This window comes from Bacillus rossius, chromosome 5, assembly GCF_032445375.1.
Source record: "Bacillus rossius redtenbacheri isolate Brsri chromosome 5, Brsri_v3, whole genome shotgun sequence".
Lineage (NCBI taxonomy): Eukaryota > Metazoa > Arthropoda > Insecta > Phasmatodea > Bacillidae > Bacillus > Bacillus rossius.
The window spans coordinates 44,450,074-44,476,766 of record NC_086333.1 but is presented as its reverse complement, the minus strand read 5'-3'; the positions used below and the strand labels follow the sequence as shown (position 1 = coordinate 44,476,766).

At 36.2% G+C, this 26,693-nt stretch overlaps 1 protein-coding gene across 2 annotated transcripts in view; it reads left to right on the top strand.

The window, feature by feature from the left end:
* LOC134531751 (insulin-like growth factor 2 mRNA-binding protein 2) overlaps positions 1 to 26,693 on the top strand; it is a 226,233-nt gene that overhangs the window by 64,373 nt on the left and 135,167 nt on the right. Inside the window, exon 3 of one of the 2 annotated variants that reach the window (XM_063367625.1) lies at positions 644 to 700. The exons of the other annotated variant lie outside the window; for it this stretch is intronic. Coding sequence (XP_063223695.1) covers positions 644 to 700 — 57 coding nt within the window. The remainder of the gene's footprint in view (positions 1 to 643; positions 701 to 26,693) is intronic. 2 annotated transcript variants of the gene reach the window in all.

Genomic DNA, 26,693 nt, shown 5'->3' with positions numbered 1-26,693 from the left:
GTGTTTGGTGGGAAGTTTGACTCGTTACTCTCACAAAGGAATAAAGGCAGTGCATAGTTCATAGGCGAAATTAACGGTGAAATGATTAACAGTGCTTCAGAGAAGAAACTTGTTCTCCGCATTAAATGAGTAGCTACTAAAATGACCCATGCAGAATCAAAAAGTGAACCTTTTCGCTTGCAGTTTTTCTTGGAAGAATGTTTCGTTTTGTTTTGGCGTTTTGATGTGCGAAAATATTTATGTACTTTTTTTTTGCACTTCGTATAGGCGGTAATGTCTTACATATTCATATTTTTCACCACTAGCAGAGACACTTCAAGCATGGTATAATTTTCTCAATATTACACTCATTGATACACATTCTGATGGTTCTTATTGGGAATATAATCATCGCACGATTGGAGGCATGAAGCGCACAGCAAAATGACCGTTATAGTGGTTGATAGTTTGATGTTAAAATTAAAATTTGGTCAGTGCCGAGGAAATCCATTCGTTGTTTTGCAAGTTGCGTCGAAGGACTAGAGTAGCCGGAAAGTCCAGCGTTGCTGCTGCGGTCGTCTTTGAGTTTTCAGTTGTTTGAGTGTTTGATGTGTTTCCCCCCCAAAAAAAAAATTCCTGAGCGAGTGTCACGATCCTGTTGCAGGGGTTCTAGAGGCAGCTTTTTCGACTCTCCACCGGAGCAAGTCGGCAATGGGTGGAGGTAAGAGAGAGAGAAAAAAAACAAGTTTTCTGCTGTGCTTTTGTGCTTGGCTTCCTTCCTTCCGCTTTGCGCCTACTAATTTCGCCAGCTTGCCCGCGCTAATGATATTCTGGAACGAGATTTGCGGGATAGAGCAATTTTGAGGCCCTCAACGACTGCACGGTTTCGTGATTCGTTTTCGTTCTCGCACATTTTGCTTTGCTCTCACAGATTCCCAGTCCATTTTACCCGTCTTACTTTTTTCTTTCATGTGCACTTGTTTTTTTTTTTTGTGAGTGTGGTAGGTCGGGTTGGGGAAGGGGGAGATTAGTGGCCTTGGTAATATGTGGTTGTGTACGAAAAACGCTGTTGGCATTGCCAGAATGTTTTCGAATGTTTCCAAGGTAAGTTGTTATTGATAAGTTGCACCATTTGCTCTGATCGCCTGCTAATGCTGTCTGAACGTCCTGTGCATCCTTAGCTTTGCTTGCTTGGTGTTAGTAACCATGTTCGCAGTCTCCATGAGCTTTTGCGGTGTGTTATAAGCAGTATGAGTAATTTGTTTCTAATGTGGGACCCTGAAAAATGGATTCTGTACTTGTCCAGAGTTAATTGGCACCAGTGTAATAAATTACATGTGTTTACAGTTCTTTACATGAACATGGCTGTGGAGTTGAAGCAAGTCAAAACATAGTGACTTCACAACGCCGGATTGGCTGAAAATGTTTTGAAGCTTGAAGTTTATCTTGAAGATTTGGTTGTGTATTACTTTATCGCTTAAAAAAACAGTTAGAATGCAAATGTACTAGTTGAGACACAGAATGCTTACTCTTATACAGTCGTGATAATGACACACAATTAGTTTAACATATGTATTGTTCGCATTTAGAGACGTAATATGGCTTGCAGCCTATAAGGACCGTAAAAAATAAGAGAAATCAGTGTCTTTATGCGTAGCATACTTTATATAAAGTCACTCAGGTCATTAACAAGGTGTTAGAAATTAATGGGCAGCAGGGAATGTCAAAACAAGTAATTTTCGTTTAAAGGAAGTATGTCCGGAAACGCAACCGTAAAAGTTAGAGGCGCGAATAGTAGCACGCAAATTTGAATTTGGCGGGCTTCAGGGAACCACTCCACTGGCTGAGAGAACGAGCGTCGCAGCGCATTGACGTTAAATGCTCCGCGGGAAGCAGCCAGACCCCCATGCCAGGAGTTTTGACCGCTAGATCAAACACAGGACGCTTTAATGGTAACTTGCAGGTATAAAAAAAATCGCTTCCAAAAACTATCTTTGTCTAATCTGTGACCCGAATGCGAGCCTGAACTAACGCATAACTATCGTCGTAGTACTCACCACGAAAGAGTGCGGGCCATCAGATGTATTTAGTTAACTCAGAACTCGACAGAGAGCGCGCATACATGCAATCGGCGAGATATCGATATTCGACTACGTGTGCGAGCTCTATACAGGAAATAACATAACCAAACATAAATGATGCCAACTACCGCTGGCTACATTTTTATAAGCGGTACACCGTGGCGACGCTGTCGAACAGATGAATGTTATAACATAAAAAAAAAAAATAATTAAAATGGAGCATTGTGGAAATGTACATATTTAGTTGGTAGAACACAAATGTTCACTAATATCATTGGCAGTAAAAGCGTAACAAGTTATTTATGAGAACGGTTTTGGTTTTAAACACGAGGGTAATTAAGATTTTTCCATGAATATAAAATATATCTGAATTCTGATTGCACGATTATTATTTAGTAGCCAAAAAACTTTATTTTTAATTAAAATGCAATGACTTTTTTTTAGTAATTTTTATTTAAGAATTACAGCCCTTTTGATTACTGTTAGAATTAACGATTTTCACTGGGTAATTTTATTTCGGAAGAGATTATGTTCATGGGGTATGTCCAGATTCAAGTCATTATTATATATTTACGTTTAACACGGTTAAACTTGACTTTTTGAGTGTCCAAACTTCAAAAAATTATATATAATGTATACTGTACTTTTTGCATAATTAGCTGACAAATTTGAATTTTTTACATATTTGTGCACTATGGATAAGGAGAAACAAATCGAATAAACATTAAATTTTTGGGTCTAATGACAATGCCGGTGGCTATTGCGTGGTATGGAGAATACCTGAAAATTTCATCAAAATCGGTCCAGCCGTTATGGAGTCCGTAGGGAAAACACACACACACACACACCTACACACACACACACACACACACACAGAGATAGTTTCATTGTCTCCTTATCCATACTGCACAAAAATGTTAATAATGCAACTTAGCCAGCCAATTATGTAAAATGTAAACGATATTTTGTGAAAGTCAGCCTCTCCAAAAGTCGGCATGTTTAACTGTGTGGAACGTAAATATAAAATAATGATCTCGAACGGGACATACACCCTTAGGTAATTCAAAAGTATTAATTCACTATAACATGATCTTAGTTAATACTAGGAATAAAATATTAATTTGTTCTCAAAAGCGTTCTATGAACACTCAATAAAACCATTCATAAACAATAACCCATTGGTATATTATTTATGTAAAATTATCATTAAAAACTCGAATTTATGGCAGCATAATTTAGAATATTTTTTTCCTACGAAAGGGCTGTGACGATTTCTTGGATTAAATCAAATGGTGTACATTTTTACAGAATGGGTGAACAAGCAAATACAAATTAAACATGTTGAAAATGTTCGCTGAAAGTTTTTGTCTACACCGTGTCAAAACCAGCATGTGCTAGCATTTTAGTTACACTGTAGTTAGTTACAGTGGACTTGTCTATTAACGTCTCACCGCCAGCTCAACGATTGTCAAGTATACAACTCAACTACTCTATAGCGAGTTGCCCGGCGAGCGTTAGGTACTGATTTATGTTGGGTAGCAACGCATTATTTCGCTGACGAGAAGCTGGTTGCAATGCTGTGTGTGAGCGATAACGGAACAAAATTTCTCTGGTTTATGCGAGCCTAAGACTTCATGTAGGGGAATGAAACAACGTGTTACCGCGCTTCAGCGGGACAGCAATCGCTTTGATACATTTGCCTCGTGGGCTGGGTGCTGTCCACAATGAGTGTTCACAGGATGGGAGAAACAGAAATTATTTAATACCTTATTTGAAATCGTAACTTATTTTAAACTATAATTTGTTGATGGCTTAGTAGAGCAGAATGAAAAGAATTTTTAAACGGATTTACGAATAGTTGTTCATTTCATTTCAACCAACCGCAATGATTTTTATTTTGCAACGTTCACAGTGTGAACGTTTTATTCGACTTTTCTGTGTCCATTGAACAGGTATCTTTGTTGTAGGGTAGAGTTTAGTTAAATTAACGATGTGTATGGAACAGTTATGTCTAAAGTTCCAACATAGTAAGCTTAATTGACTGAAGTAACTCTTAATTCAAACAAATAAAACGAAAGGAAGCACGATAAACTAAAAACAAACAATTCAAAATAGTTCCTTTGCTGTGGATGTAGTACAAATTTAGAAAGTTAGAATTCGCTTGAAAGTACAGAGGTGTGAAAATAATTAGATTCTAAACAAAACATTTTGATACTATCTATAGAGCATCCCACTCTTAGATTGCAGTGTGGGAGTAAATGCTCTTTCTCTTTCTCTTTCTCTTTCTCTCTCTCTTTCTCTCTCTCTTTCTCTCTCTCTTTCTCTCTTTCTCTCTCTCTCTTTCTCTCTTTCTCTCTCTCTTTCTCTCTTTCTCTCTCTCTTTCTCTCTCTTTCTCTCACTCTCTCTCTTTCTCTCTCTCTCTCTCTCTCTCTCTCTCTCTCTCTCTCTCAACACACGCCAACTGCCGTTAGTGCTGTTTTTATCTCTTTGTACGTTGTTGCCATATAACATATGATTAAATTTTTTTTGACAAAGCTGTTTTTTTGCATTTTGTATAGCATTTAAATACGCATCAGGCGATATATATTTTGCATACTTAATAGAATTTTAAGGGACCGAAAAAAAAAGTAACTTCCTTGCTGGGAACTGTATTGAAGTATTATTACAAAACGTAACACAAAAAATGAACCTACAGGTGTATTTAATGAAGATTTTTTGGTTAATAAATTAATGTTTTAGGACGCTACCGAATAAATCTCAAGACGAAAACGCTCCATGTCTCAGTTATTTTTTGAAATCCTAAAATATGTTTCTTCAGAAACTGACACACAAAAAGGTTGATTAGCGCAAAGTTATTTGCTATTTAAGTTATATGGGGTTGAAAGCGTGAAATGTTCACAATGAATGAAATTTGTTTTTAAAATCTGCACCCATTTTAGTTGCTGACACAGTTTCCGTGTACACAGCTGTTAAGACAATTTTGACTGGTTATTTATTCACGTATTTGTGTTTATTTCCTGCCTTTGTGTGGATTACATAAATATGAACTATGGCAGGTGGAACACGAAAAAGAAATTACTTTGTTGGGTACGAAGTGAGCGTGAGATTGTGTTAAAAGTATTTGAGTATTTAAAAAGAAAATGAGTGTGAACAATGCAATTAAGGAAGCCTTGGTCAATTAGTCAGCGGTAGCGATAGCAATTAAAATATATGTGCATTAATTAATTTCCTTATCAAGTTCACTTTGCAATTATATTATGAATTCATACCAATGCATGTGTGAATCGTTTCAGAGTAAATTAAGTGGACGTTTATAACAAATTTATAAGCGTGATAGTATTAAATATTAATAATGACAATTAGGGTTTTTAAAATGTTTCTTTTGCAATCGGAATTCTATAGAAACGCATCTCCTGAAATTCGAGATGGTGATTTGACATCAGTGCGCACCATAAGCCGGGTACTGCAAAATTAAAGTGAGACGGTCTATAGTTTTTCTTACTCTACACCGATTCTAGAATCATTGAGCAATGTAATGAACAGATTAATGTAATGGGCAGATTAACTCTATTTAGTGCATACAAAATTATGTCGATTTCATTTTAGAAAAAAAAGTTTTTAGACTATAACATGTTTAAGTCTAGTAATTTCCACACCTCTGTAAGATCACATTTAGGGGTGTTATTTGTAGAGGTGTAGATCGAAAAAAAATAAGCGACCGCGGAATCTCCTTGACGCATCTAACTCTTTGACTCTTTGATACTTAGTGCTATAATTTTTTTCTAACCTAACTAAAAACTCAAGTGTTTGCAGGAGGGGTCGGACACGACGCGCGACGAAACGTGTTACTCGGCCGGACGCCTGCCTTCTCCTTCCTCTTCTTCTTCCTCTTCTTACTGGTACAACGAGCTGTGTTTCGATAACTACCTCCATAGTCCGCTTCTTCTCTCTTCTCTCTCTCTCTCTTTCTCTCTCTCTCTCGCTCTCTCTCTCGCTCTCGCTCTCTCTCTCTCTCGATCTCTCTCTCTCGCTCTCTCGCTCTCGCTCGCCGCCTCGGGTGCGCTGCGCGCGTCTCGTGTCGCCGAGTGCATCGTCTTGGGCGGTGCAGTGGAAAATTCCGCCAAAACCAAAACAGGCGCTGTAAGTCGCCGACGCCTGTCGCGACCTTCCCGAGTCTGCGCGGACCCTGGGTAAGGTCAGCTCGCGTGAATGGATGGACACGCGATGCGAGAACGTCGTATGGTAGATTATCGAATGGTTGGTTAAACTTTGCTACGGAACTCTCACAATCCATGTCTTGTCTATTTTGTATTGTCGTTTTGGTGCTTAAAGGATCGAGTTAAGGTCCTCTATTAATTTTTGTCACTTAGTGTTGTGTTTAAATTCCCTATGACAATTTATGATTCAGAAAATTATTTATTGAATGTCTTAATTTTTTTTTTGTTGGAGGGACACAGAGGAAACTCGCTGCTATCAGAAAAAGAGGAGGCTCAACCTGGGAATAAAATGCCCCTCACTGTGGAGGCAATGGTAACTGTGAAACGGGGCTTATAAACATACTTTTTGAAAGTTTTCCACTTATTTCATGTATATAGGCGTAGACCGCTCAGTGTGATGACTTGTGTCACGGTTATTTTACGGTTTTTCCCCACTTGTATTCAAAGAATTTTTTTGAATCGCCAATAATATATATAATATATATATTTATTTGCGATTTTCAAATCATTTTTTGCGCAATATCCATGAAATATTAAAAAATAAAAAATAAACACAACTTACTGCAGTAAAAGTACTTGCTCGAAACTCGCATGTACGTGTTACTACACGTCAGAGCGAGAAGTCCTACGCCTGCCGGTCGCAATAAAGATGGAGATGCACTGTAAATGCGTGGGTAAATCTTCTCCCCCAAGCACGCCTTCATTTCTATGTTTGAGGATAAAACACAGGTATGGTAAGGATGTTAAGGGTGAGGTGGGTTAAATAAGTCGTCCTATGGCATGGGACTGAAGTTCAGAAAGTAACAGCTAAACAACTCTCGATGGGGATGATGCTGTTAGAACTGTAACGTCTCAGAAAAAACTCAACATGGTTACTAGAGGAAGAGAAATATTGTTTTAACTACGATGTGAGAAGCATCGCATTGCCTATAAATATTTGTTGAATTTTCGGAATGTTTCTTATTTAGTAATTAATAAACGTGCAGTTTAGTACAATGTGCTGTGTTTATGAATCTCTATAGTACCGACATCTGATATGACAGTAGAAATAAGAGGTTTTTTTTTATATTTAGGTATGATTTCGTATGAGGTAAATTTTATCTTCACTGTAGGGCCTACCATAACATTATAGAATCACTATTTAGTCCCATGGTTGTATAAAGCTTTGTTTCAAACCAGAAAAAATTTCTGAATCTCCGGTACCTTAACAAAGAAAAGTTTTGTTTACGCTTAAGTAGGGCTCCAATTATTTCCCGTCAAGTGGGATAGGCAAGATAATATTAATTTGTAGACTACGAGTATAATTGCTTTTGTACAGGGCAGGTTATCAGCTTAATTTTTTGACATCATTAGGTAGAATTAATGTCATGAAAGTTGAAAGGAAGTCGATGAACGGAAATGTGACAAAGATAGTGGACCCATGTGTAGCAACATAAATCTGTATATAGTCACTTTCGTGAACATTAGAGTACATAACCAAACGTGTTTACATGCCAGATGAAACTTCGTGATAGCGAAACTGCCCTGGAATATAGTTGGTAAACTAAATTAGTCATAGTAAAAGGTAATGGCACGTTATAAAATACTAAGAAATCTGTCATTACAATCATTATAATACATATTCTCCGTGCAATGTGTCTCGGTGGCACAGCGGTGGAACGCGTGCTTGTTAATTGTTAACCTCAAGGAATGAGGTTCAGATCCCGTGACTCACAAAACTTTTTTTTAACCTTTTAAAATAAAATTGTAATTATATAATAATGTTGAATCAGCTCAATGAGGTTTTTTGTTTGTAGGGTGTAGGTATTTACAGACTATTTTCAGCAGTTCTGTGCTTTCGATAGACAGAAACATTTCTCTGCTCGTCGTTTCAACCAATTATCAGTTATTTTACATATATCAGGAAGTGGCAGCAACTCATTATTTCATAGTTGTTTGGTTTTAATAGATTAACAGTTTAAGGTTATTTCATGTGTGCGTCAATAGGCTATAGGGTCTGCACGCCCATCCAGAAATGACTCGGGCAGAGCATCCTCCACCCTGCTAATTTCCGTGCCCCCCCCCCCCCCCCCCTATTTGTGACTCCTACAGATTTGCTACCTTGTAAACAGGTATAAATAACGTGAAGAGATAACTGGACCAGTTCTAGGGACGGAGTCTGGATTTCATTTATTTCTATCATGTAATTGTAAGATGAGGTATTTAAAAAAAAAAAAAAAAAATAGTCTGGGAAGTGTGAAAGTTGGTCGAGAAAAAAGGCCGGGGAGACGAGCGTGAACATGCTGTAGAACGGGGCGAGGACGCCTCTGGGACGCTGGAGTTCCGGACCGCGCGCGCGCGCGCGGGGCGGTATTGATCGACGCCGGCGCCAGGTGGCCATACTTCGTGCCCGCGTGCGCTCCGTCGGCATTCCGCCAGGGGAGGTCCGTCGAGTTCCCTAACCCTTCCCTCAGCCATGCGAACCCAGTGTGCGTGTGTGGAACGTCAAGTTCCAAAGCTGTGCTAGAAACGGTTGATCGAACCGGACGCGCATTCCATCTTTTTCCGCAGTTCCAAGCGCGAACGTAAAAGTGTCAAACTATATACGTTTCTGTCAGTCCAGTAGTCGATAAAACGGTGAGTTCGTGTCCTAGATACCGTTGTCATGGACTGGTATGTACCTTTTAAGCTAACTTAAATTGTGTGTAACTGATTGTCATTGTGTCACATTTAACGAAAATGTAGCCAAGTTTTATTCGTGAGTGATGGTGTTGATACTATTTTTACGTTAGCTTTTCGATAGTCTTTTGTTTTTGTCGCGTTTTTCCTGTGTCACTTTTTTTACAATGGTTTTTCGGTTTATAACTCTGCGTTGAGGTCAGTCAGTTTTATTTAATTTATATGATATTCAAGATAATTTGGCCACTGGTACATCTATCGTTTGGAAAATTTGACTTGGTAGAATCGAATAGACAACGTTACTAACACTAAACATTATTCTTTAACGCGCACTAAATACTAATTAACTACATTTAAAATGTGCATATGGTATTAACAAACGGCATAACTAGGCTGAACACGTAGACACCAACATATGGAAACTGCGATTCTTTATGATACATTGCGATTTATTTAGAATGATTGTATAGGGATGACCTAGATTTTTTCCAGACATCCAGTAAATTTTTTGTACTACAATTCTTGGAAACTGAATTGATATTCGGACTTGACATTTTATTCAAGGTTGATGTAGAACACACAACGTTGTGTTTTGGCAAATGTATAATTTTGTGTCGCACGATTTCGTAATGGGGGGGCTTAAGGCTTGGTCTCACGTCGAGTTCATTTCTTTTTTTTTGTCATTAGGTATGTACTTTGATTAAAGATTTTCCCTGTATATTTATTTCAGTAGGTCTTATATATTGATTTTTGGGACACCATTTTTCTCAATAGATATTTACTGAACGTTATTTTAGAACTGTAAAATGTCACGAAAAGTATCGTAATTTTGAACACTTGTGTGTGATTTTTTTATCGCTATTATATACTAAAATCTGCTTAAAATTGAATACGAAACAGAATGCAAAAGAGAGCTATCGTGATGCATGTACAGGGAAATTCCACTGATAATGTTAATGACAAGAAAATGAAATAACTAACCTAACGTGTGAGACCGAGCCTTAATATGGCGGAACTTTAAAGATTGTAATGGGTTCCGAACCACCGTTTACCTGTTTGTCTGGACAGGGATCGGGAACGAACCCATACAGCAAGGAAGATAGTCGCTACTCAATGCTTTAACAATCGCCCTTAGTTTATTTTGGAATCTGTGAATTTTGCGGTATTTATAGGAAACCTAACAACCTAAAATTCTTCACGTTTCAAAATTAAATGTTTGTGCAACCTTGTTAAAATGCTTTATTTTGTTTCAAAAATTAAAAGATGCATAGCCGCAAAGTATGAGTGTTGAAAACCATATCCTCATCTTCAATTCCAAGAAAATACACACGTGCACACGTCTCCACATGTGCACATGCTTATTTCATTGTTACCAAGAATATTCAACATTGTCGAAAATTATTCCAAAGTTTAAAATTATTCCAAAGTAATATTTTCCCAGTATACTCAATAAGCCATTCCTTTAATACACCATTCCATAAATTCTGAACTAAGAATGTTTCTAAAATTACTTTTTTAATCTAAGTTATTATGTTAAAGATTTTCAATGTTTTCTTCATATTTAAAACCTAATTTTTGATGTTGGCATTTTTCAACCGCACATATTTTTTAGTGGTCATATTCCGTCTGTTAAGTTTCGGGCCCCTGGACGAACGTGAAGCCTACGTGCCACGGTCACCAACGGGCGTGGCTGGAGGTTGCCGGCCATTCAGATACTCTGTACTTCTCGGGGCGACATTAATTTGGTCTATAGTGATAGATATAATACTACTCCAGCTCGGTGTTGTTAGAAAAAACGTTTACATACTGTAACCGAAATTGATATAACAGTTGAGGTTTAGATAAATATCTAGTTGATAACAACACGGTAACGATATGTTGAGGAAACACTTTGAATGAGAAAAATTACACGATTTATTTATGGCATTTACTTCGAGTCAGTCGAAACTTTATACCTGTGTGATCTCATTGACACCAGATAATACCACTCTAGATTGCAGTATTGTCACCGTTCTAATAATTTTGCGCATTAAAGAAATCTGTTATAAAATAAGTTATATGCAACACTTCAATATCGTGTTTTACATTATCATTTATTTAGCTATTTCAGGGCATAGGTTTTATTTCTCTTGGGATAGCGGTATTAACATGATGTCATATGTATATATAACTTTTGTGTAAATTTTACACGCTGGTTTGAGCTTTATTATTGATACAGCACAGTAATTAGTAAGTCGCTAATTTGGTTGCTAACTCGTAGAATCTAAGAAACAAAAAAAATTGTTTTGCAGATACCTAATGGTATTACTATTTTCGATGTTCTAAAAATTGAAAAGTGTTTGGCTTGAACATTAAACTTTTAATTAACATTTTTCGAAACAATCCAACAGTGTTCTATAGTTCCAGATCGAATTAGAAAAACAATATAGTTATTTTGAAAAAAACAACTAAAAGATATTAAAACTATTTTTTTGCTAGTTGTGAAAGATTAAGTAAATTTAAGGAAGCTTCCATTTATGACACTCTTAAAGAAATACCAACTGTATTTTGATCGTAAAAAAATCTTATTTCATTGAAAATGTTTGTCTACTTATAATTAAATGCCACGATAACATGAAAAATAATTTAAAAATAATTGGTAGATTTAGTGGTGGAAGAAGTTATAAAAAAATTTATCTCTGTTAATGTTGGACCGTCGTGCAATGCTTAATTGATTTGGATGAAATATTATTAAAGGTAGTCCATTAGCAGGATTAATACATAGGCTATAAACATTTGCGAGATTTCTAGTTTTCAATAATACAAAAAATTCCTTTTGGCACAGCCTACAAGGCGTAGGTAGATTTCGAAGTAGGTCTACCCATTTATTGTGGAAATATTTTGGAAACTCCTATAAACTTCTTGAACATTTTAAGAACTTAATTTACGTAACATATTTATGTCCTCCAATATTACAAAATGATCGATTAAAAATTTGGTCATTTTCCATGTAGCGAAAATATTACGAATATTTCTAACTCAACATTGAATAACTTAAAACGAATTTTATATTAAATGCCAAATAAGGTAATTATTTGTTTTAACCTTCAAACACTATTTCTCTTCCCATGCATTAATAACGTGGTAGTATAAAATTTTTCTTTGCAGCAAATTTTAAGATAATATTAAGATGGTTTAAAATAAATTAGATTAAATTTGATACTAAGAAAGTGTATTTTTTTTTTTTAAATTTCAACCCGTGTTTTTACGGTAATTTTTTGGTTTCACCAAAAATTGTTTTGGCCAGAGTTTTATATGAAGTTTAGGATTTATAGAATAAATTATAATGGATTTGCTAGTAAATCTGTTACAAAAGTAATTTTTTTTACTTTCAAACCCTTGCAGTAATGGTTAGTCGATTAAATATTTATTTTAACAATAGTTTTAGTCAATATTTAGAAAGTGAAACCAAAATAAGAATGGATTTGGTAGTGTATTTGGCAGGGAAGTTTTATTTGTTTTCTTATTCCAACGCCAGGTTTTTTCAACTCCTTGCAATAATAGTTTGTTTTATCAAAAATTGTTATTGTCATTAATTACAAGTTTATTATTAATTTTTACTTACATTTTGGCTTGATTAATGATAATTTTATTGCTTCAAAGTTCTTAACTGCCAATATTTGCGAAGTTACGACATCGCTTTTTTATTTGACTGTTGGTGGTATTAGAATTTAGTATTTTAACTAAATATGTTATGAATAAATAAATAACGGTAATATTTATTTAGGGTTTGAAATATATGTTAAATTGTCTATTATTTTAGTTCAACATGGATAGAAAAGTTCTTTAAAAACATATGTGACACTCTTCACATTTTTCAATGTTGTCCTAGCTTACATCTGATAGTCATGTTTGAACCAGCAACTCTGTATAAATTCCACGCGAATGAAGTTGCGTGCACAGCTAGTACGCTATACAACATATTTGGTCATACAATCGATTCGATTAAATATGCAGATTTGAAAAAAAAATTCACCATGTTAGATTACCTTACTTCTTAATGCAACAACTTTTTTTTTGTTTCTTGAAGATACCTTAATAGTTTTTTACGGAAAAAAATTTGCTTTTTACATCCCACCTTCATATCTTCAGTTTAAAGAACTTTAAACTTAAGAAAATTTCTTTTTCATGGTTATTTCGTGTTTGGAATTAAAATCAATCTTGTGTTGGGACAGCCTGCACTACATCGATTACGTAACAAATGTCTTGAAAAAATACTAGGCTTATAGTTCACTGACAATAAATACAGTCATTGATATGTATGCAAAAAAATTCGAACAAAGTTTTTGAAAATAATTTAGTGTTTTTTGAATCTACGGCACTGAAGGTTTGTTTTTAACTCGTTCTTCACAGTTTTGTAATGAAAAGTCTATACACTACTCTATTTCAAAGAATAAACTGTTTAGATTAAAAAAAAAAATTGTACACACGCTATTGCTGCTGACAATATATATCATAGAAACCTTAAAAATGGACAACAAATATGAATATGCACACACACACACACACACACACATAGAAAACAAGCCAACAATGGCGTATGTCAAAAAAATTAGATCTATATCCCCATTGCAAGAATCATTCAAAGAACCTATTTTAATTGTTTTGGTTTCGTTGTATTTTTAATATTAGGTTGTGAAATTAAAATAAAAAGTTCGATACATAGCACTTAATTTGTTCGATAAAACAGTACACCCATAATCGCCACATTTATTTTGACGTACTTAAATACCTATTATATGAAAATATATGACCAGCAAATCAAGCGTTGAATCACAGAAGCACGAAACATTTTGATGTAGATATGCAAGCAAGCTGCTATTAATTTCCTACCAATATTACTTTAATGAAAATAATACATTGTCAATTTGTTAGTCTAGAAAAGTTATGATTTACTTCACTCGGGGGTCAGACTTGCAGGATTGCCGCTAGTTAAAAGGCGCTCTTAGATTCCACTTAAGTACATAAAATAATAATAAAATTAGTTCTATACTTGCGTTTTTGAAATGTTACATGATTTTTATTTCATAATTACCGTTATTAGTTCTCAAACTATAGTTCGAGAAGTTTCTGTAAAAATAAAAATCGTAAAAATTTTTGGAAACAAATAAGTCACTGTAATTTTATTTAAAACATTAATTTTGATCGTTAATTTATACTTTGTGATTCTTGGTGGTTGTTCGGGTTGTTGCAGGAATTATGGATTACCAGGGCAAATACGAGATCAGAAAAGTCAGTAATTTTTGTAATTTTGTGTACTTATGCATTTGTGACTCCAGGAACATAAATATTTTTTTCGACATGTCGTCTTGAAGCGTGTTGGATAACTAAATAGTTATTGAAGACTTTATTAGTTATTGTTTTTGGCGTTTAGAAGTGATGCAAGGCACCCTCACGTCGTTTCTCTTTGTTTTCCAGCAGACATTTTCATAATTGAAATGCATCATGAAGCCAGCTGTTATTTATCTAGGGCGTTCTCCCGTTAGCCAATCACAAGAAAGCTGCCGTTATTTGCCTGTGTCAACCGAAATAATAAAGATATCTGCTAGTTACTCTTGTTTCTGCTAATAACACATGACCTCTACCAAATTTCTGTTGTTGGTGAGTCAACGTTATCTCTGTGTGGCTACCAAACTGTTGCTGTCTGGTGATGCTCACCTGTTTAGTGGCCAATGGTGAGATGCTTCTTGTGATAAGCTGACATAGGCGCCAATAGCATTACAGATAAATAGCATTAGTGATCTTAACCATGAAGTTGTCTGGATTTACATCTAATACTTCTATGCACCTAAACCCTGAAAGCCTAGATAACGTATACGACGTTTTAAGAAAAATGTAATTATTTATTTGATTAGTTTACTTATAATTGCTTTCAAAAGTCACGTTTTTTCTTGCCCTACCACAGATATAAACCAACCACTGAATTTTGATTCAAACTCACGCGTCAAGAGTTTTGTACCATACGGAAACGTATTCTATTAATTTGCAAACCACTTTATATGGCAAATACTCTTAGTATTTTTTTTGTTTAAAGTATAGTATATCCTACACTAGAAAAAATTGTATAATTTTACACTAAATGTATTTGGCAGAAGTGTCTCTACCGATGTTAGTGTAATTTTACATATACACACTTAAATATTTTTTGTACTTTCACACTGGAAGTCCTTGGGAACCCTGTTGCCAACGATATAATTTGTAAATTTGCAAGGAAGAGCTTTGTACTAGCTATATGCAATTTTAAAAAGTTCTGCCTTGAAGTTTTACAAGTGATATCGTTGGCAACAAGGTTTTTAAGGATTTTCCTTCTAAAAAGTACAAACATTTTTTACATTGTATACGTGTTGGTGTATTTCTACTTGAAGACAGAATAAAAACACACCAATGCGTAGGTGTAAAACGTCTTATAACGTCGGTGGATACAAAGCTTCCACTTACATTTAGTGTAAAATTACAGTTGCTATGGTTTGGGAAATATATCAAAGCTGTTAGTATTTTTGCTCAGTGTTCTATAAATTTCAATCGCCTGTATCTGTAAATTTACAACGGTCTAAGTTAATTTTTCTTCATCGTTTACTAAATTTACGCAAAAAATATTGCCTGATAGGCACACAGGGATAAAAGTGAGTAAATTTACACCTACTAATAAGTGTTTATGTGAAACTACACTCACCCTGTTGGTGAATTACTATCATAACATAACGTGTTACTGTACTTTATGTTAATGAAATTTGACTAGGACATTGTGTGTGTAAAACTGTCAGGTAGACGCACACTGGTCAACGCATGCACGGTACGGATTTCTTTAATGCAGTCGGCGCATCGGAGCTTCGGAGAGCTTGCCCCGTGACATCCGCGTCGTACGGATGTGGATAAGTGAGCGCAGTTTTATTTAATTCAATGTAGAGTATTCATAAATATTTTCCGTGCGATTTGTGCAGTGCGTGCGGTGACGAGCAGTGTGAGATAACCTTACTGGGAAACTGTAAGAGGAATTGCTAATTTACAGGTAAACTTTATTTTCACACCAGTGTTGAGGTTTTGTATATGAACTTAAGTTACATTTTGTGTAAAATTACACGACGAAGTAGTAATGTGTAAAATTACACGACGAAGTAGTAATGTGTAAAATTACACAAACTTTGTGTTTTTTCTGAATTACACTGTCACGGGTACCCGTGTACCCGAACATAATATGCGTGCGCCCCTACGAAGTGTGATACTGTCCCGCCGCGCACGGAGCGCGCGCGGTATTTGAGTGCTGCGGCAGCCGCCTAGTCGAGGTCGGGGAACTTCGGCAATCCTCCGAACTCCCGCCCAGTGGTCGGAAGGGGAATTGGTGCTCACCGAACGCGGCTGTGCAGGCTTGTTTGGTCGTTTGGATTAGGGTATCGAACTCGTCTTAAGGGGTACATAAAATCCTCCACAGCTCGTTCAAGAAGGAGAATTAGTCCAATGGATGACGCCGAAGACTGCCACGCTGCCGGAACACATCGCAAGCTACACCGTCAAAAAGCTGCCCGCTGCCGCCGCCCCGCTGATGACGCCAGGAAAAGTTGGACTTAAGTCACTGGTAAGCCTCGTCGACTACACATTGCTTGAGTTAAAGAAGTAGACTGGTTTCAAATAGTCAGAAACGACGCAGTAGTTTTGAGACTGTGACAGTAAGGAGTAGCGAGTGGTAATTTATACTCGTTTACTGAAGTTAAGTGCTCAGGCAACCAAGTAGTTAAGGTCACGAGGTCAGGCGGTGGTAGTGAGGTTCACGAGGTGCAAGCAAACAATAACTAATATTACCGGACTTGACATTGTTCTCAGTAGAGTAGCAGATCCAAAGGAGTACTTTGTTCGTATCCATTTACGTTTACGTCACTGTGTAGAGTCCCAGACAAGCTGAAGTTGCGAGAGGACTATACACTGTAGTTTCAAGACTTCAGGGCATAACGAGTCTTGCGAAACTGAAGGGAGGCGTTGGTATAAGGAAAGAGTGAGACAACTTGTGTCGCTGGTCACCAAGTCACAGTATTTGCGAGTGGCGAGCTGGTTCCGCTACTCGCTGGAAGCACCGCGGTTAGCCGAGGCCGCCGCCAGCGAGTTAGCGGCCGGAAGGAGAGTTCCTGTCGCAGACGACTCGCTGCAGAAGCCATCCCCTGCGACGGACGAGGCTTCGAGCCGGGAGAGGACGTTGGGCATCCCCGAGGAGCAACTCGTTGGGACTTAAATATCGCGAGGCGAGTACGAGTGGAACAGCATTGACAGGCGGTGTATTCCGTTGATAACCTCGTGAAGATATATCACGGCGGATCCCGAAGCCGTCCTTCACTCACAAGACATTTTATGTTTTAGTAAATAATATACAATTGTAAATAACGTCTAAAAATTTGTATATCAACCTTGAATAATCGTTTAAATATATATGTTAAATTGTAATGTAAATAGTCTTATTTTGCCGGGTCTCAGGTTAAAGTACAATTTAATGTTAATTTTTAATAGCCCATTGTTTTCTCAATTTGCTGGCGTAACGGATTTATTGTATGCTATAAAAATAGTATTTTTGGAGTATATAAATTTATGTAAATATTGTTTCACGCGAGAACTTTAGTTTTGAAAGTCTTAAAGAATCATTCACTGTTTAAGTTTTGAGCTGGCAATAGTAGGACATAATGAAATGTGGAGTTTCGTTTTATGAAATGATTGGGAGAAAGTGCCAGGGCGAAACGCCAATGCGGTAGTCACACAGTCACCGTTAAGGCTCTTGTTGCCTTGATATTTAGGCCCTTGCAGTGTGTGATTTATCTAAAATATTGTTTCCACTAAAATTTTATTTGTTAATGTTCACTGACCTTGAGCCGTAAAGGAGGCATTTATGATTTTAGATTCAAATAGTAGTTGTCATTGTGTTTATGGAAGTAAAAATTGTTCAATAAATTGTGTGTTAATATACGTATGCATTCACTCTCGCTTGTTGTTTTGCATCCCTCTCCTTTTAAGGGAAAGGTAACAACACGAAACATATTAAAAAATACACGTACACCGAATTAGTAAATGAAAACAATTTTTTACATTGAATATTCGTAGTGAATTTCATGTTATATTCTCTGTTTTGAGTTAGAGCCTCAATATTAGTAGTATAAAACATCAACTAGAGAAATCTCTCGTATCTTCTTCCCCCCCCCCCCCCATTTCTTTTAGAATTTACACATAAAATATTGTAATATGATTTATACATTATTTTCAGTGTTGGGTCACAGCATTACATACTCGTGGAAATAACTTTGTCTTATTACGTCCGTTTAAGATTTGAAAAGTTTGTTATATCCACAAGAAACACCAACAGGTAGAAATAATTGAATAACAATATGGTTACATGCTGTAAAGCACGGGGCCCTAGATAACTATTCAACATGCTGAAAAATAAATCAAGTATAAAACCCACTAATTCCCCTGAAATTTAGTAACATCGAACACAAGTTCTAGAATTTTAGTGTGTGTGTGTGTGTGTGTGTGTGTATATATATATATATATATATATATATATATATATATATATATAAATATAAGTTGACAGAACAAGTAACTGTATTTAAATACAGTTTGTGTTTCTTTTTTAGTAAATCCAGACTTCAAATTATTTTCTAGCTAGGCTACATTTGAAATTAACTTAAGACATGAATTATTATTATAATTATCTGTATAACATTTTGATGTCGGTCTCATCTGAACCCAAACACTCACTGCAAGCTCCAACTTTGTTTACCAAGATTAAATTCAACACGACGGAAATATTTGCTTGCCCAGATGGGGCCTGACCTGCACATTAAATTCAAAACACAAGGGAAAATATACCTACGTGTATTAATCTTTAAATGGGTCCAGGACATTAACAATTTATTATTTAGATGTTATTTTCATTCGAATATGTATGTAAATTGTAACTTTTTTTTACTTTATCTTTAACAGTTTTTTTTCAAAATACATCCATTTCTGAATCTTATAAGTTATCTTATGGCAGCCAAAAAATTGAAATAATGAAACAGATTAACAACTTAAAGGCTGGAAATAATAATCAAAATAATTCTTTATCTAGACTGAAATTAAAATATTACAGATAAGTTAAAGTAATTGCAGAGCTAATGCATTATCTTTCTGAAACAAACATGACCACCACAACTCTAACATTGTTAGCACAGAAGGTGCAGATAATTGTAAACAAGTGCAAAAAATGAAACATGACATAATGAGCTCCTATTAATAAAAACTAAATATAATTACAACTCCAAAACAAAACAACAATGCATTAAAAAATTCTTACTGGCCACCACATAAATTTAACAATAATTTCGCTCTTTAAACAATTAGCCTGCATCCTTGTCGGTGTCTTGGCGATGTGTCGTTATAGTGGATCTCCTCGCTATTCCTATTATCTGTCAAAAACCCGAGTATATATACCTACTCTAAATATCCTCCCACTTACCTCCTATTGTCCCTCTATCCCCTGGAGATTACGAACATTAGAACATTCTCAAGAATGTTCTAGTTCATTTTTCACTTTCTGTATTATAGATCAAACAATCCATAACATAAACAAGATTTCAGCTTTTATTCTTCGTACTAAGCTCTCGACCTCTCCGGTTGGTACCCCTGAGTGAGTTCTCTACTTAGTTTTTAGAGGAATGGTTACCGTTTTCGCAGCACACAGCAGTAGCCTATCTATAACTCGTGATGGCGATACAGTGTCTTGTTTTTCCTACGACAAGCACAGGTAAGGTTATTTATACTGCCTATCACATCCCTAAATGTTTTCGTTTAGATATACATACATTAAAACAAAACGTCTCGTGACTTTACAACACGGTCACAATTCTCGAAGCTTACAAAAAAATATAACGCTGAATGTTGTACGTAATGAAAAGGGTTGGTAAAGAACACTGTCGTTTAAACTTATTTGTGTGTGGAAATTCAGTAGTTTCCTACTCCCTGTAGTGTTTTTGGCCTTGGCGCTAGGAACTAGTGTGCTACTCCCAAGCGGAAATTGCTTCCTGCAGGCGAAGTCTCTTGGCGTTTTATGGTTTATAGCCCGGAGTTCACCGAAGTTGCCTTTCTTCCAGTTCGTGGAAGGACGCGGGGCTGGGTTCTTGTTGCTGCCGGTCTCTCCCGGTCTCTCCCGGTCTCTGCCGGTCTCTGCCACACTCTGCCACACTCTGCCACACTCTGCCACACTCTTGCCACCCTGACGGCTAGGCGGAAACACATTGTTCTGTCTTCCGGTCCCGTGGTCGGGTGGTCCGGGTACGATCCCCGACGGGGTTGAAACTGAAATTTTCGCTGGTGGGTATTCTCAGGATACTTCCGTTTCCCTCCGCCAATTCAATGCTCTTTGAGTATTTATATATTTTTACACCCACTATATTACACTTAGAAAATATCTATTGAAAACAAATTGTGACAACCAAATTTGAGAGAGTTATAGTGTTAAATTAATATAAATGGCCCTTAACTAATAGTTACGACAAAATGAAAGAAAAAAATCAAAGTGGTGTGCGATACCCATCATAAAGCTCAATGTAAACCTCCCTCGCCCTGCTACCGCCACTACATTTGCACCACGGGGAAGCGGTTGTGGTACACATGGGTACCTTTATATGACTGAGGTGTAAGTAGACTGTGATCCAGGTCATAATGTTTTCATGAAATAGTTTTCTAAATGACTTTTGTTGGCATTATTTAAAATTTGTATGAAATATTGTTATAATTTTTTTCACAAAGCATAAATCAGGAAATGTATGTTTTTAATATTTTATTTGATACTTAAAGTAGAACTTATATTTAATAAATAGGATGAACTTAATAGCGTATTTAGCTTTGTCATTAATGTACCGTTTTTTTATACCATTGTATCATTATTTTACATGTTCGTACCTAATAAGACACCAATGACATACCATCCCTGACTGCGCGTCTTCTCCTATGGCGAAGCCTTCAAATTTTTGAAGGAACAAAATTCGTCTAATATATGAATTTTTGTAAGCCTTTGTGCATCGGGTGGCCGTTAAGATGAATGAATGCTATGCAACATTGCTACATAACGCGTTGCCGGCTGATGATTTTTTATTTAATCTTTTTCTTTTGTTGGGTTCATAACCTATTGAATAGAGGGAAGAAATTCATATGTCGCAGAGATTCAGTGTGTTCCAAACGATACGAGAGAAACCTTTTAAAATATCTTACTAAGACCTGAAGAAGAAAATAACTGTTTGAGAGGCTAGTCCATAACATTTACTGTGCATTACTTAGCCATGTTTTCTAAAGCAGTAGGTACATTTTCCACGTATAATTTGCAAGTTTAGTATCAAGCTGAGCGCTCAACGTCGCATGTTCTTGACTGTGTGTGATTCAATGAATGGTTGCGTGAAGAAGTTCCAGCAAATATAAATGTTACGTTTTTTTTGTCTGCTTTGTGTGAGCCGTCGTGAACCCACATGTGTCCTGCGAAAGAGAAGCAATATTTCATAACCCTGCACTAGTTGTAAGTGAAAGTTTGTTGCATTGAACTTAAAATTGTTCAGCATTCTCAGTTATCGCAGACGTAAATGTTGTAAAATAAATAATTCCGTAATGATTTGTGTTGTGTGATGGGTCAATTATCATCTTTCTTGAAGCATTAGGTGAATTCTGGAATGCGTTTCTCCAGAAGACTGCTCATTGGCATTAAATATGGGGGTTACTTTTTAATTATTTTATATTTGAATTATTCCAGGCGTGACAATAAAATTTTATCTTGGTACAAAATAAGACCTACATGCATGGATAGAATCTCAGGTTTGTGAGGCCCCTGGGCTAAGACTTGCAGTGTCATAGTTAAAAATAAACATCTCAATAAAATGAAGTTAAAAAAAAGTATTACAAAATTTCATACTGGAAATTGAAATAACTTTATAAAAAGTGTACAAAACTTTATTAATATTCACCGAAAAGTTTTTTTTTAACTAGCGCTAACTCTAAACTAATGCAGAAAGTCTAATAGCTTGAATAAGGATGATAAAATGCCACCATGAAGTGCGTGTAACAAACATATCAGGAATAAGAGTTAACCTTCATTATTCGAATAAATTTGTAAAATAAAATTTAATAACTCACAAATTTTTTTACTCCATATACGTTTCCTGTTTTCCATATATTTGTAACGTTTCCTGATAAATGTTTTAGTTCATCAGGTATGAAAAGGAATTAAAACGTAATTTTTAAATAGTTTAAAAGAGTACCAACAAAAGATATTTTGCAATGAAATATTAGAGCATTACCCTACATGCGGGTATATGGTATACCTATAAAAGAGTACCAACAAAAGATATTTTGCAATGAAATATTAGAGCATTAACCTGCATGCGGGTATATGGTATACCTATATGTGCTCATGTCTTTACTGTATTACAGAATTTGGGGCTTATTAAAATTTCAGGACTTAATTATTTCACTACCTAATTTCTTGACTAATTCGAGCGATTTACATGGCTTGCTAATGTTTTTCTCTTTATTTTAATGAAAATTCTAAAGTTTCTCTAATATTTAAAACTTTACTACAGGTGTTTTTTTGAATGTATAATGCTAGGGGAATCTCTCTTCTCAAATACTTTTCATACTCATATTTCACTGTCACAGAGCCTACCCGTTGCAAGAACTATCACTATATTTTATCTCGCACTAAAGTTTCGTTGGTGTAGAATTTGATGCAGATTCCTTTGTGTGTCCATTTCATTCAAGCATAGTGTTAACATTGTTTATTGCAAACTGATCTTTATGAAAATAAATGTCGAGTTATCGAAAAGAGGATATTCCGATTCATTTATTGCCTGACGGTTGTGTAATAAACTCTTAACTTCTGGGTGCAGAACAGTCAAGAAGGTGCCATAAGTCATAAAAATGCGAATGCCTAATGAGTGTTTTGTGTAGCCAAGCAGTGGTGGATGAATAGATGAGTGTCAACCCACTGGGTTTTCCTTTTAATGGCTTGAAATACCCAGCAAGTTGGATTTAAAGGCGAAACTGCAGCTAGTATACACACACACACACACACACACACACACACACACACACACACACACACACACATATATATAATTTAGCGCTGTATCAGTGCAGTTCCCTCAAATGTTGACAGCTGCTTTAACCAACTTACATATGTTCTATGTTTTCTGCAGGCACCTAGGATTTTATTCATGCACTTTTAACTCTGCCATGATCATCCAGTCTCTTAGTTTATTTACCCCGCGGCAAATTAATGTTCACGTATCTTCAATCTGTGGTTCTAAAATTTCAATTATGGTGCTGACCCGACAAGCGCATTGTAAAAGTTAGCCATCTGCGTGAATAATCTTTGCAGTGTTGCCATAGGACAGCGAGAGTGGTAAAAAAAAGATGTAAATTACTTTTGCGCCGCGCCTTTTTTTATTTACCGTTTCGTGACAATCGAGATAATTGTGTGAAACACGCCACCGAAATAGTAGGATACCACGGTGAGCACACACACTCTGTCCCCAACAAAAATAAAGTGATAAATATAATCAGTTACCCGACACGAAAACTTTTTGGATTGGTTGTCAGCACAGTGTTGCATGGCTTTTTTTTTTAAAGAAAAATTAAAAATTTCGAAGAAAAAAAAACACACGCACTCGAACAAGGATTAAATAAGTTTTTGATAAACCCCCCGACTAAAAGGAAGTAAGTAACGAAAAATAAAAATTCAATGCATTAAATGGGTTTATTTGTCGCGCATCTCTGTTCCGAATTGCAATTAATATATAGCAGTATAGAAAACATATTATGTCTCGTAGAGACGCAGAAATTTATGTCAGCTGAAGGCTACATTTTTTTACGTACCATAACAATTTCAATTATTCACAAACTCATTAAACTGCAAAATTTTAGTTAATTTCGCGGTAGAGCATGACAGCCCCGACGGATTTTCTTGGGTTTGTCATAGTAATAGGTAGGTGAATATGTGTAGGACCTATATTTAATATTATAGTTGTGTCTGTTTCTACGAGAGACAAAGGTAAGAAGCACTAAGAAAAGTCATAATTAGTTATTTGTCTGCCCTTATGTATGTTTGGTGTGTTACAAAATATTATACCCCTACATTTTACCCCCGTACTGTTCCATTTTACGTTTTTTTATTGTACTCTCGTCTGGCCGACACCGTTTTGTTGAGAGTAATGTTTTAAATTGCGATATCTTAATCTGCAACTTTTTTTATATTTTCGTGTAAGAATTGATAATTGTATGAACGACGTAATAATAAACTAGCTACAGTACCCGTTGTTGCCAGGGATCAACACAGGGTGATATAGTGTCCGCGAGTTAAAGCAAAAATGTATAGCGTGGTGGAAAAAGAGTAATGAAAGCACAAATAGCTGTTTGTATGTCTATGACCTATTATTTTTGTTTACCCATGGCGATCGGCACACACAACCTCTCACCCTAAACGCATGCACCTCCGTTCCGTCGTGGGTAACAAGTATGATAGTGTCATGAACTCGTAAGGCCCGTTGCACACACAGCGGATTTTTCCGAGCGGATCTTTTACCGTCGCCGCCGTTCCACTAGTAGCCCACTGTAGTACATTGGAGCTTGCACATTCGACGGAAAAAAAAAAAAAAACGATCGGTAAGTCTAACGTCGGCGTTAGCTGTGCAGCCGCCCGGTGCCACTGGAGCCGACGGAAGTTTTACCGTCGCTTCGAAGTAGTGGCCTGCGTGATAAAATGCACGTTTGCACACACAGCGGATTATACCGCTCTTGTTTTGGGCAGTATGATTTGAACTCTCCTGCATGCACCGTACTGTTTCTGTTTCCGCATCGCGTATCCTCTCCCCCGTGTGTTTTGTTATAATGAGTGACGAAATTGATAATGAAATCCTTATTTCATTAGTGGAAGCAAAGTCTGTGCTATGGGAGAAAACTCTAGACATTTTTAAGGACTGAAACGCCACGAAAATCGCTTGGCATGCTGTGTGTGTGGAATTACGAAGTGATTTCGACCAGATGCCAGAAAATGAAAGGAACCATTTTGGTAAGTCAAGTCCATATTCCTTCTATAATTCAATTCACTAATAATTTGTGCCATTCTATCATTTTGGAATGGAATGGAATGGAATATATTTAATTGTAAAAAAGTGAAGTTATTATTTTACCTTTTTTATTGAAAATATTACATTACATTATTCAAAAATTTCACAAATTAAACACAGCGTGACAAGAACAATGTTTAAACAATTTACACTTTGGACATCTGCCAGAAAATCCTTCCTACACTTGAAACAAAATATTTACAGAGAATGTTTCACACATTGTTAGCTATCAGGCCTCCTCTTATCGTGTTCTCTCCTGGTATTTCTTCCATCCCTATAATTGAGGTTGCATCCTCAACTATGTAACCATCTCTATCCCAAACATAATTGTGAAGAACAATGCAGGCTTTAACAATATCATTAGCTAATTGTGGTTGAACATTTAAAGGTCGATGGAATATTCTCCATTTGTTGCTGAGAATACCAAAAGCACACACTATGTACCTTCTTGCTCGACATAATCGATAGTTAAAGATTCTCTTTTCCTCTGTTAAATGTTTCCCAGCATATGGCCTTAACAGGTGTTTGTGTAGTCCAAATGCTGCATCACCAACAAAAAAATATGGCACTTTCGGACTTCCTGTACCTGGTAGTCACTTCTCATCAGGTAACATTTTTGAACTGCTTTCTATTGATTTCCACAGCTGAGTCTGTTTGAAAATTGACGAGTCACAGTCCTTACCATAACTACCAACATGCACAAAAATAAATCGGTACTTACTATCTGCAATGCCCATCAACACAATTGAATTATAGTCTTTATAGTTAAAATACATAGATCCACATTCTATTGGACTCACGATGCGGACGTGTTTTCCATCGACCGCCCCAATACAATGAGGAAAGTTTGCTATTTGTTCGAAACCGTCTGCTACTGATTCCCACATTTGTTTTGTAGGGGATGGTATGCACTCACTTTTCATGTCCCTCCACACTGCTTGACAAACATCTCTAACTAACACTCTTGCTGTTGAGATTCCTACTCTGAAGGAATAATGAAGATCGGTGAAAGTACATCCACTTGCTAGATACATGAAAAACGCACAAAAAATCATCACAAAAGCATAGTTTATATTATTTAAGAAGACATACATTTACTATAAATAAATTAGAGTGTTTTTTCTTTGTCACTTCCGAAAGTAAAAAAGCCTGGAATTCGTTTATGAATTCTAACCTAATAGAAACATTAGTAGTTTCTGCACATGCGCAAACAAATGTCACTCAAATTTTGCTAGGTGCCAAACTATTCTGTACAACAGAGAAAGTAATTTATTTTATTTTTGCTTTTTCCCCAGGAAAAGAAGCGATGAAGCGTTGGAAACATCTACGTGACGCTTTTGCCAAGGCCGAGAAGAATATTAAAGAAAACAAAATCACTGGTTCCGGAGCTACCAAAAAAAGAAAATACGTATTTAATGACGAACTTCAGTTCCTGAAGAAAATATACACTAATGCAGACACAGCAGAGAGTTTTATTGAAGAACAGAACAATGATGACAACGACGGTACGTTGCAAACTGAAAGCACTGAACAAGAATGCGGAATTACAGCAACTTCAGAATCCGCTCCTCCTTGTCAACCACGGGGGAAA